Source organism: Peromyscus californicus, unplaced genomic scaffold (genome assembly GCF_007827085.1).
Source record: "Peromyscus californicus insignis strain IS unplaced genomic scaffold, ASM782708v3 Scaffold_20__1_contigs__length_68692818, whole genome shotgun sequence".
Taxonomy (NCBI): domain Eukaryota; kingdom Metazoa; phylum Chordata; class Mammalia; order Rodentia; family Cricetidae; genus Peromyscus; species Peromyscus californicus.
The window spans coordinates 64,471,686-64,484,371 of record NW_026294503.1 but is presented as its reverse complement, the minus strand read 5'-3'; the positions used below and the strand labels follow the sequence as shown (position 1 = coordinate 64,484,371).

The window sequence follows — 12,686 nt, the reverse complement described above, 5'->3', positions numbered from 1 at the left end:
AAATAACAATATTTGTTTATTTATTTATAAAACTGAGATTTTCTCAGTTTTAATTTGACGTGTGAACCCAAGGGGGACAAAACCCCTTAAACTTAAAAGCTGGAAGTATTTGCAATAAGATGAGTTGTTTAGCTAATTAAGCAGTTCTCTAGCACTTTGAAGGTTTAGTTTTGATTATGTGGATGTGGATGTGTCCATGTGTGTGAATCCAGGTGCCCAGAGGCCAGAAGAGGGTGTCAGATCCCCGAAGCTCGAGTTATAAGCCCCTGAGAGCCGCCTCACATAGGGGCTGGGAACCAAAGTGTTCCTAACCGCTGCGCCAAGGGAGCTTTGGGTGGGCGGGCATTCTGTTCCCACAGCCTCTGGACCTTTGCTGCCATTTCTTCCTAGGACTTCCTGATCATGTTTGTGCATCACTTGGCCACCATCGGGCTCATCACCTTCTCTTACATCAACAACATGGTCCGAGTGGGGACTCTGGTTATGTGTCTCCACGATTCCTCAGACTTCTTGCTGGAAGTAAGAGCCTGACCTGCTGCTTCGTCATTCCTCTCCCTTTCTTGACATGTGAGAACTGACTTTCTCCCCAACTCCATTTTTCTTTTGTCTAGGCTGCCAAGCTGGCCAATTATGCCAAATGTCAGCGGCTCTGTGATACCCTCTTTGTGATCTTTAGTGCGGTTTTTATGGTTACTCGGCTAGGAATCTATCCAATGTGGTAAGTGCTCAAGGCTGTGAACTGGAGTAGGTATCTAATGAGACCTTTTGCCAATATAGTTTTTCTCTCTGTTCTTGCCAGTCAAATACTAAGAACCCCAGTGTCCTGCCTTTCCCTGGACCTAGGCTGACTCTTTGTGGACTCTTACAGGACCTCAGCTGCCTTATGCAATGTTTCTAGTGGGTCAGGGTGTATATGTTTTGTTCTTCTGGTTTTTGTTGCTCATTTCGGCTGGCAGTCTTCAGCCATGCTTGGATCACTCATCACTCCTTTGCCCTCTTGCATTGGTCACAGGGATTCTGGCTTTTCTTGCTTTGATCTTGCTGTGTACCCTCTGCCTCATCCTGATCAGCACAGACCTGTGCGTGCATTCCCTTCTATACTCATTCCCTAGACTACGAAGTTAGTGACTGTGCTGGAAATTTGCTTAGTCTCAGCAAATCAACCACTTGCTGTCCCCTGTACCTAAGAATCTAAATCGTTCCTAGGATTTGATTATAGGCCTATTGCTGTCCAAGTGTTGTGCAGCTGCGTATTTGAAGTGATTGATAGTAAGATACCCCATCACTTCCTAAGAGTCCATCTCTTCCTCCTGTCTCAGAGGTAAAAACACCGTAGGCTCCTCTGTTTAAGCTTTTACTCCTTATGAAAGAATATCCCTGTTATTGCAACTACTGTAAAGTGTGCAGAAGAAGCAGAGAAGACTGTCCTGGGACTCAGCTTCCCTCTGCCAAACCAGAGTCTGACTGTTGTCTCCTCCTCCTAGGATTCTGAACACAACCCTCTTTGAGAGTTGGGAAATGATCGGGCCCTACCCATCCTGGTGGCTCTTCAATGGCCTTCTCCTGACCCTACAGGTTCTGCATGTCATCTGGTCTTACCTAATTGCGAGAATTGCTTTTAAAGCCTTGATCCGGGGAAAGGTAAGGCTGAAACATCCTTCTTCCTTTGGACCATGAGGAGCATGGGCATTACTCAGCAGACCTGTGTCCCGGCTAGGAACCCTCAGCCACACCAGCAGCCCCACAGTCAGTCCCTAGAGTGCTGCTGCATGAAGGACCACCCAGACCAGGCATGGCACCTTCGGCATGCCTGTAACCCCGTGCTAGGGAGGTCATCCCTTGCTACATAGTGAGTTTGAGGTCAACCCGGAGTACTTACACCCTGTCTCAAATAAACCAAAAGAGAGTGGCTATCGATGTAGAGCTGAATATACAAAGCGGAAAGCCAGGCGGTTGTGGTCTAAGAACTGTGGAAGCTCACTAGCTGTTCTAGGGTGACCATACTGCAATGCACAAGGTTGCTTTAGCTTAGCAACTAGACATCTGCCTTGCTCACTGTCTGAAGCAAGAGTCTTCAGTGAGCCCATGTTTGGATTTTGGATACCCCGCCTTTAAGACAGTGTTGGACGCTGAGCCTTGATGAACAGGCATTCCCCCACTGAGCTAATTCCAGCCCCTAGAGCCTCCAGTTAATGATAGAACAAACCCTAAAGCAGTCGGATGTGTCGAGCCAGAGCACTGTCCGTCATGCAGACTCCCGCGTGAGACGGGCTCTGCTAGAGATGGTATCCCCGACTGCACAGGTGAACATAACCTGGGTATTTATTCTCTCCCTTGTCATTGCTCTTGATGGCTGTGATGGGTTTCAGGGCTTGTGTGGTGGGCCTGTGCATCTTGTTGTAGCTACTGGACATCTCTTCTCCTCTGCCTTTCTCTCCTGACTAGGTGACCTATCCAGGAAGGATTAGATCCAGACTCTGTACCTTCTGCTCTTTCTTAGCTCCTTCCTCTTTTCTATGCCTGGTGGGAGCTGGACAGTTTCATCCTTTGCATGTAAGTGCATCTGTGCTTCTAGAGTTGGAAGAAGCCCCCGTGGGAGTGGCTCCTCCTTCCTTCCCGCTGTCTTTCCCATCTGCCTTGGAATGTGCTCGCTCGTCTAACCTATGTGACTGTTGTTGACTGGAGCTGAAGTTACCAGATACCCTTCCCTAAATTAAGGCAAGGACTAAGTCTAGTCTTTAATGTGTTTTGCTTTTGAGCCTCTCCACTTCAGATCTGGAGACGTTCTGCCCTCTGGTGGAAATTCCCTAGACATCAGGTAATCAGAGCTCCCTGGGTTCAGAGTCAACAGCTCTAGTCACTGCAGTCACAGAACTCATCTAAAGCAAATATCCTTCCTTTGTAACAACAGCCGGAGCCGTGCCCCTTCACCACAGTGCTCTCTAAACAGTGCATCGTCACTGTTTGTGTTTTGCACGGGTCATCGTCCTAATGCGGGTTTCACTGGTTTCCTCTCCTTTATTTTTATGGCCCAGTAGAGAGAATTTGAAAAATACAAAACAAAAAGCATGTGTAAAAGGCAAAGTCAGAGCCAGGCAGTGGTGGTGCATGCCTTTAATCCCAGCACTCGGGTGAGTTCGAGGCCAGCCTGGTCTACAGAGCGAGATCCAGGACAGGCACCAGAACTACACAGAGAAACCCTGTCTTGAAAAGCGGGGGCGGGGGGGGGGGGGATTGGGAAGGCTCTCCACACTGACTGCCCACCCGATCTTGACTTGAAGTGCTGTAGGGATGCCAAAACTTCATGGTAAGCCCAGTGATAGCGGAACTACTGAAAAAGGTCATGATTCAGTTTGGGGACTAAAGCAGAACTCAGGTGAGCAGGGTGAACAAATGCAGAGCCCACGGTCATCAGCAGATAGAACCCTGAGAGCAGTCCTCTCCTGACCTTCCCACTTCCTGTGGTGGAAGAGGGAAAGGTGCTGGAGTTTTCCTCACACCTATAGAGGACTCAGCGAGGCTTCTGGACAGATAAGAGACAAGCAGAAAGAAGGGGATCTACTCACTGTCCAGCCAGTGCTCCAGGGGACACTTTGACTCTGCCACCTGAGCCTAGGCTAGACCAGACACAGTGTACAAAAGTGATCTTTTGAGATGAGTCTGCCCTGTGTCTCTGTAAGGAGTAGCGTATTTACTGCCTTGGTCCTGTCCCACTCAGGTGTCTAAGGATGACCGCAGTGATGTAGAGAGCAGCTCAGAGGAAGAAGATGAGACCACTCACACAAACAAGCTCTCTGGCCGCAGCTCCAGCAATGGCGCCAACTGCGTGAATGGCCACATGGGAGGCAGCCGCTGGGCTGAAGAGCGTGGGACTTGTACGGCTGTTGGCAACCCGCTCTTTGGGGCTTCCCCACATCTCCAGTCCTGTGACTAGAAGGACAGAAGGCACTGAGGAGAATCAAAGAAACAGTTTCACGTCTTAAAGAAGCTCTGCTGTTTTGTATTTAATGCCCCCGGTCCTTTCAGTCACGTCATTTCTCCGTCTGTTTGTGTGTTCGTGCATTGTGCATACGGATGAGTTTCATCGACTGGGTTGGGGCAGTTTTGGACCACTAGGCATCGCCTAGCCGGTTCCGAACCCACCTCAAACCCAGCGTTGGCTGCATCTTGAATTACGCTGTCTGTCTCCAGACCATCTTCGTCCTTGTCCCACGGCTCTTGAGGCTCCAAGTTCCTGATCCATCTAAATAAATGGTGCTGCCAGATTCAGCTCCTCCAGGCTTTGGGAACAGTTCTTCTGGAGCAGGAAGCAGTGTTTCACCTGATGAAGGACTCTGGCTAGGGGATCACTGTGGCCTCTACTGCATCCCCTTCCTACCACCTGATGGTGACTGGGACAACTACTGATGCCCTGCTTTTTACTCAACGGTACGCAGGGAGGGGGTGGGAGAGCATGAGCTGAGGTGTGGAGAGCGGCAGCCACTGGGTGTGCTGTTAACGGTTTTGTACTATTGTTTACTCTTCTGTAATTAAAGGGTTGGAACCTCCTCTCCTGTCTTCTCTTTAGTAGATGTCACTGATGCCCTGGTTACATGGGGGTTGCTTGGAGTCAGGGTCTCACAGCCTGCTGCCTGAGCCTCTTTGTTACAGACAGGCTCCATAATTAAGATTCTTTTCCCCTCGGGGCTGGAAAAATGGCTCAGCAGTTAAGAGCAGAGGCTGCTCTTACAGAGGACCTGGGTTTGGTTTCTAGCACTTACCCATAGAGGGCAGCTCACAACTGCTCATAACTCCAGTTCTGGGGATCTGGATGCCACTTCTGGCTCCAAAATCACCTGTGTGGGTTTACATACATACATACTCATAAAATAAGTCCCTTTTTAAAAAATAATTATTTCTAATTCAAGAGGCTCTTGGACATTCAAAATTTTCCTTCTGTGTCTGCTAAGAGGAGTGAGTGAGAATGACTACATCTTTGAGCTTTTTGTTTTAAGAAGAAAGTGGCGTGTTTAATTGGTGTGCTGGCTAGTTTTATGTTAGCTTGACACAATTATAATCATTTTGGAAGAGGGAACCTCAACTGAGAAAATGCCCCAACTCTATTGGCTTGTGGGCAAGCCTGTGGGGCATTTTCTAGATTGATGATGGTGGGGGAGGGCCCAGCCCCAGGTGGGTGGGACCATCCCTGGGCTGCTGGCCCTGGGTTCTATAAGAAAGCAGGCTGAGCAAGCTATGAGGAGCAAGCCAGTAAGCAGCACCCTCCATGGGCTCTGCATCAGCTCCTGACTTCCTTCAGTGATGAACAGCAAGGCTGAAGTGTAAACACAGTAAACCCTTTCCTCCCCAACTCGCTTTTGGCTGTTTCCTCAGAGCAGCAGATGAATGGCCACAGCAGTGTTACTCAGCAGACAGATGTCTAACAGAACCAAAGGATAGTTTGGTGAGAAGCCAAGACATCCTTCTAGCACCTACTGTTCTCGTCTTAGCCCACAGCCTGCCACACGACATTTTTAATCATATATGGGTCTGCCCTGTGTTCTTAGTTCTCTTTTGTCTTTTAACCAAACATGGAGAAACTTGTCCCAATCCAGATTTTTCCCATGGAATAATGATATTCCAGAATAATTTTCTGCTTAGTGGTTATTTAAATTATAAAAATATCTCTAGAGGCTTTGTGTACAGGGAGATGCTAGCGTGGTGGTGAAGAAGGCTGAAAGCTGTGTGTCATGCTTTAACGCCTGTAATCCGAGTGCTCTGGAGGCTGAAACGTGAACTCGAAGCCAGCCTGGGCTACACAGCGGAGACTTAGTCACAACAAACAGGACATGAAGTGGGGCTGGAGAGGTAGATGCTGTAGTGTCTAAGAGCATGCTCTGCTCTTCCAGAGAACCCACAGGTGGCTCCCAAACATCTGTGATTCCAGCTCCAGGGATATTTGGTACTTCTGGGCACATGCTTATTTGCATACACCCATACACATAATTAAAAATAATAAACTTAACAAAAATGAAAAATAGTGCTTTGCCTGTGGCACACACTTGTAGTCCCAGCACTCTGGATACAGAGACAGGCAGACTTCTGTGAGTTTGAGGCCAGCCGGGGACATTAGCTTTTTTTTTTTTTTTTTTTTTTTTAAGGGAAATGGAAAGAAAGAATTTTTCTGGGGGCTGAGAAGATGACTCGGTGGATAAAAGCCCTGGGCCCCACATGGTAGGAGGAACCACCTCCTCCAAGATGCCATCAGTCTCCCCCCACACAAAGGAATAGGTATTCTGACTCACTAAGGTAGACAGTGTTACCAAGTGGACTCAGATGCTGGATTTAGAACACTATGGGTAAGGGAAATGAAGTTTTAAGTGGTCATTTTGTCAGAACTAATCAGGAAGGCTACTGACAGTGCTTTTGAAAGTCCAGAAGCCAGGCGGTGCTGGTGCATGCCTTTAATCCCAGCACTCTGTAAGTTCGAGGCCAGGCCATCTAGGGGCTACGTAGTAAGACTAGAACTGGCTCATGACATTTGTATTCTTTAATGGTATTTTTAATTTGGGCTGGGTGTGTGTATGATGAGACCAGGCCCTGAACTGGAGGTGTGCCTTTGAAGGGTCTGTTTTGTCCCTATCCCCTTCATCTTTCTTCCTGGCCACTGTGATAAGAGAATCTCTGCTGTGCCCCAGGCTCCCCCAAACAGCGGAGTCAAGTGTCATGGACTGGAGCAGGAGTCTATTAGAATTGCCTTTGCTCCCTGGCTCCACCCTTTCCCCTCTACTGGATTAACTTTTTGTTTGTTTGTTTTTAAAGATTTTACTTATTATGTATACAGTGTTCTGTGTGTATGCTTGCACACCAGAGGAGGGCACTAGGTCTCATTATAGATGGTTGTGAGCCACCATGTGGTTGCTGGGAATTGAACTCAGGACCTCTGGAAGAGCAGCCAGTGCTCTTAACCTCTGAGCTATCTCTCCAGCCCAGATTAACTTTTAAAGTGTTTATGATTGTGTGTGCAAGTGAGTGGGTGTTCTTGTGTAGGAGTCAGAGACAACCTGCAGCAGTCCGTTCCTTCCACCACAGGTTTGAAAGATCGAATTCAAGTCATCAAGCTTGTACGGGGAGTGTTTGTTTCCTGTTGACCCACCCCACCAGCCTGGGGAGTTACTTTACTCCGCAGAGGGTGTTTTCTATATTCTGGGTGCTAGTACTTATTTTGCTTTATCATTACTATGTGTTTGTGTGCAGGTACATTCTTGTATGCGTGATATGCAGACGTCAAAGGACACCTTTGTGGAATTGGTCCTCACCTTCCACCTTTACATGGTCCTGGGATTGAACTCAGGTCCCTGGGCTCGAGTGGCAAGCACGTTTACTTTCTGAGTCATTTGAAATTTGGTGGTGGTTAAGATTCATTGTTGTGTGCAGTAGGGTATACACATTTCTCCAGAGAAATCCCAGACAGATAATCTGAGATCAATTTCCTGGTGTGTGTGTGTGTGTGTGTGTGTGTGTGTGTGTGTGTGTGTGTGTGTGTGTGTGCGCGCGCGCGCATGCGCACGTATGTTTGGTGTTTTGCCTGCATATATGTCTGTGTATCTCTATGTACCACATGTGTACCTGGTGCCAGAAGAAAGTGTCAGATTCCCTGGAACTGGAGTTACAGACAGTTGTGAGCCATCATGTGGGTGCTGGGAATCAAACCCAGGTCCTCTGGAAGAGCAGCCAGTGCTCTTAGCTGCTAAGCCATCATCTCTCCAGCCTCTGGTTCCACAGCCCAGGCACACAAACTTCCTTGCTTTTTCCTTTGCTGAATGAGTGTGTGTGTGTGTGTGTGTGTGTGTGTGTGTGTGTGTGTGTGTGTGTATATATATATATATATTTTAAATCTACTCTCTTTCTTCAGGACTATTGTTCTTTCAGGGTCTCTAACTGGTGGGTATTGTGGGATGTCTTTGGCCTATGACAGGCCACTTAGAGGAAGAGGGGAAATCCAAGCAGAGATACAGAGAAAAGAAGGGCGGAGTCGGGGAAGACGCCAGCCCGCAGTCCAGGGAGCAGCATGTAACGGACACAGGTAAAGTTCACAGAACACGTGGTGATACACAGATTAATAGTAATGGGTTGAGATAAGTTATACAAGCTAGCTAGCAAGAAGCCATAGGCCATACAGTTTGTAGCTGATATTAAGCCTCTGAATGTCTGATAAGTGGCTGTAGGACCTGAGAAACTTCCAGCTACAGGTGGGACGCTGTAATCAGCTTCCTCCGTGTAGCTAGTCTTGTCTGTTGCATTTTTTTTATTTATTTTTTGTTTTTGGAGACAGGTTTTCTCTGTGTAGCCCTGGCTGTCCTGGAACTCCCAGAGATCAACCCGCCTTTCCAGTGCTGGGATTAAAGGCATGTGCCACTATGCCTAGCTGGGTTGATTTATTTTTATTTTATGTGTATGGGTGTTTTGCCTGTGTGTATGTCTATGAACATATGTGCCTGATGCCCAGGAAGGCCAGAAAAGGGCATCAGGTCCCCTGAAGCTGGACTTACAGGCAGCTGTGAGCTGCTATGTGGTTGCTGGGAATTGAACTCAGGTCCTCTGGAAGAGTAGCCAGTGCTCTTAACCACTGAGCCATCTCTCCAGCTCCATTGTCTATTGAATTCAAACCAAAGTCCTTAAGTTACTTTGCCTCGTCCTCCCCCAGAAGCTGTGCTAAGTTATACTGTCGTTTTTTTAGTTTCCAATTCTGTCTTTATGTCTCTTTCTTGGAAGCTCAGCTATTTCTGGATGCTTGTCTCAGTATATTTTAGTCTGCATTAAGCCAGAATTTGTATCTTTCATACACTCCTACATCACTTGTAAGCATAATTCCATTCCTTTTCTGCCCAACAAAGTTCTATTTCTGTTTATCTTTTCATTATTTTAACTTAATTTAGGATGCAGGAGAGATGACTCAATTACTGCTCCTGCAGAGGACTCAGGTTTGCTTCCCAGCACCCACATGGCAGCTCACAGCCCTCTGTAACTAACCCCAGGGGACCCCTTGCCCTCCTCTGGCCTCTGTAAGGTCCTGCATGTACATGGTCCACATACACTAATGCAATCATACACAAATATACTGTAAACAAATAAATGAAAAGTATTTATTAAGTCTTTAGAGATAAGGTCTCACTCTATGGCCCTGGCTCTTGTGGAACTATGTAGTCCAGACTGCCCTCAAACTCAGGTACCTACCTGCCTCAACCTCTTGAGTATTCTGACTTCCACACGAATAAGTAAGTGTGGTAAAACATTTTTAAAGCTCCTGTTAGTCTTCCTGTTATTCTTCCAAGTGGTTTGCCTGACCTTGCTGTCAAAATGTACTTTACAGCTGTGTGGATGCCTCTTGAAAGATCTCTGTGGGCTCTGTGCGGTGTTTGTTTTTGTTTTTCCTCTTACAGCATTTTGAAATTTATTATCTGATAATTTCAAACATATCTAGATCATATCCAGCCTGAATCCCTCTTCCCATCACCCTGGACACTCCCCAGTATACCCACCTCCCACCTCCACGCTCTCTTTATTTTTTTTTTTTTTTTTTGGTTTTTCGAGACAGGGTTTCTCTGTGTAGCTTTGCGCCTTTCCTGGAACTCGCTTTGGAGACCAGGCTGGCCTCGAACTCACAGAGATCCGCCTGCCTCTGCCTCCCGAGTGCTGGGATTAAAGGCGTGCGCCACCACCGCCCGGCTAAATGTATTTTTAATATATTTTGTGTATGTTTATTACATGTATGTCTGTGTACCATGTGCTTGCCTGGTGCTGGTGGAAGCCAGAAAAGGCCATTGGATTCCCTGGAACTGGAGTTAGACAGTTGTGAGCTGCCATGTGGGTGCTGGGAATTGAACCCCAGTCCTCTGGAAGAGCAGTCCATGTTCCTAACCACTGAGCCATCTCTCCGGTTCTTATTTCTTTCTTTTTTAAAATTTTTATTTATTTATGTATTTATTTATTTTTGGTTTTTTTGAGACAGGCTTTCTCTATGTAGCCCTGGCTGTCCTGGAACTCATTCTGTAGACCAGGCTGGCCTCGAACTCACAGAGATCCACCTGCCTCTGCCTCCCGAGTGCTGGGATTAAAGGGGTGCACCACCACTGCCCAGCTGAGGCACTGTGCTTTGTTTTTGTTAATTTTTTTGTATTGTGTGTGTGTGCATGTCACAGCACACAGGTAGCAGTCAGGACAGCTCTGGGCATTGGTACTTACTTCTCAGCACGTGGCCCAGGAACTCCTGCTGTCAGGCTTGATGCGGCAAGCACTTGGACCCCCTGAGCCATCTTGCTGGCCCTTGACATATTTCTGTAAGCTTAGAACTTAAATGTCTTTGGTATAGCTCACTTCTCTACATGATCTACACATCATGTAGTCTTTTCCACATTATGATCACATTTCTTTCACTCAGAAACATAAACACGAACATACTAGTCACTTGAATCTTTGTATGTTAGAGAAAATACATACTGGAAGTCCTAATCCTTTACTCCTTGAGATGGCCATTCTGCAGACAGCAGGCTGCTGCTGTTTAAACCATGGCTGTCACTGCTTCCTCTGGTGGACAGCCTTGCTTCACCCTGGTCAACCCACGTGATCTTTATTGTTATGGCTAGACTGTGTCACTTTTTTTTTCTTTTGAGACAGTCTGTGTAGCCTGACTGGCCTGGAACTCTCAGAGATCCCCCCTATCTCTGCCTCCTTCAGTGCTGGAATTAAAGTTAGGCACCACCATGCCTGGCAAATGTCACTATTTAGATATGCACAAACTGTACCTTGGTCCAGGACATCCTAATATATTTGTTCTTTGTACAAATAAATTGTACCTTGGTTCTAATATATTTGCTTTCTAACTGGTTTTTCCTGCCTCTTCCTGATGGGTTGGGCACTGCATACATAGACATCAAATAAAAAGGAACCTTTCTTTTTTTTTTTTTTTTTTTTAGCTGTGGTTGTACTGGAACTTGCTCTATAGACCAGGCAATCTGCCTGGGATTAAAGGTGTGCGCCACCGCCGCCCGGCCTTAAAACTTTTTTAAAGATTTATTTTTATGTGTGTGGCTGTTTTGCCTGCATGTGTATGTGCACCATGTGCATGCGGTGCCCATGATGGCCAGAAGAGGAGGTCAGATCCTTTAGAACTGGATTACAGGGGCTGGGAACTGAGCCTGAGTCCTCTGCAGGAGCAGGTACTTCTTTGGATTGTTGGGTGTGCTTTTGTAATGTAGAAACTCATAAAATATATGGCAGGTACAGAGATGCACGCTGTAATCTCCATACCTGAGAAGCAGAGGCAGAAGGGTCACTGCAAGTTCAAGGTCAGCCTGGCCCATGTAGCTACATAATAAGACTGTCTCGAAAAACTAACGGCTATGGTAAACAAAGTTCTAAAAGGGATAGTGGCAGGAATCTCTCCTTTCCGTGAGGCTTTTCTTGAATGCACGTTTATTTATTTATTATATTTTACTTACTTGGTGAGGGGTGGGGGCACACATGCCATGCTGCATATGTGGCAGTCAGACTTGTGAAGTCAGTTCTCTCTCCCATCACGTGGGTCTCCAGGATCAAACTCAGACCATCAGCCTTGACCAGAAGCTCCCACTGGGCCATCTCCCCTCCCTCTTTTCTTCTGAATCCTCTTTCCATCTCTGAAAGAGCTACATGCAGACTCACAACGCAGGAAGGAGCAGGGTTCAAAGCCTACCTTCCACTGCGGGCTGCATCACATGAGCCACTTGACTGCATGCTAGCCGACAATCCTTCCTCTGTGAGCTAGCCCTCTTCCACATCCCACACAGTAAGGGCCTGCCTTCCCTGATCCAGAGGTACATAATTGGCCCTGCTGGTTCAAATACCCCGTTTCTTGGTCACTTGGCCAGGGAGTTTTTTTCAAGGGATCTGCATAAATGCTATGACAGAGGCTGGAGGTGTCTCAGTGGTAGAGTGCATGTTTATCTACGCTATGCATATGCTCTGTGTCCCGTCACCAGGAGTGGAGCAAATGAAAACATTCTGGAGCACTTCATCTCCAAGATGCTATGGCCTGATAATACCGCTAAAACCGAGTCTCTCAATTCATGGGTGATGAGGCCCAGCAACCCAGGTGTGGTGCTTTGAATGAGGATGGCCCCTCCGGACACATATATTTGAATACTTGATCCCCAATGGGTGGAAATGTTTGGAAAGGGTTAGGGGGTGTGGCCTTGTCACGTGGATCAGAGATTAAGCTCTCAGCTTCTTCTCCAGTGCCATGCCTATCTGTCTGCTGCACTCCCCACCATGATGGTGATGGACTCACCCTCTGAAACTGTAACCCCCCAATGAACTCTCCTCTGAGTTGCCTTGGTCATGTGTCTTCACAGCAATAGAAATGATGGCGCCAGGCTTGGTGATGCACTCTTTGTAATCCCAGCACCTGGGAGGCAGAGGCCGGAGGATCTCTCTTAGTTCAAAGTTAGCCTAGTCTATAGAGAGAGTTCCAGGCCAGCCAGGGCTACATAGAGACCCTGTATCAAACAAACAACAACAGAGGTAAAGTAACTGAACTAAGACACCAGGCTGTGATTAGAAAACTGATGGGCAAGGCCCCACCTCTGGGATCCCAGCATTTGTTGTTGTGGTTGTTGTTTTCAAGGCAGGGTCCCTCTCATTCCTTGGGTACACAAAAACACCAAGACACA

General features: G+C 47.1%; 1 protein-coding gene across 2 annotated transcripts in view; it reads left to right on the top strand.

Moving 5' to 3' along the window:
* The window catches only part of Cers5 (ceramide synthase 5), a 30,784-nt gene extending 26,236 nt beyond the window's left edge, over nt 1-4,548 (top strand). The window contains exons 7-11 of one of the 2 annotated variants that reach the window (XM_052748945.1): nt 391-519; nt 612-718; nt 1,485-1,641; nt 2,446-2,553; nt 3,719-4,548. In XM_052748945.1, coding sequence (XP_052604905.1) covers nt 391-519; nt 612-718; nt 1,485-1,641; nt 2,446-2,553; nt 3,719-3,934 — 717 coding nt within the window. In that variant the 3' untranslated portion in view covers nt 3,935-4,548. The remainder of the gene's footprint in view (nt 1-390; nt 520-611; nt 719-1,484; nt 1,642-2,445; nt 2,554-3,718) is intronic. The other variant, XM_052748946.1, reaches the window with a different exon arrangement.
* The last annotated feature ends 8,138 nt before the right edge of the window (nt 4,549-12,686 follow it).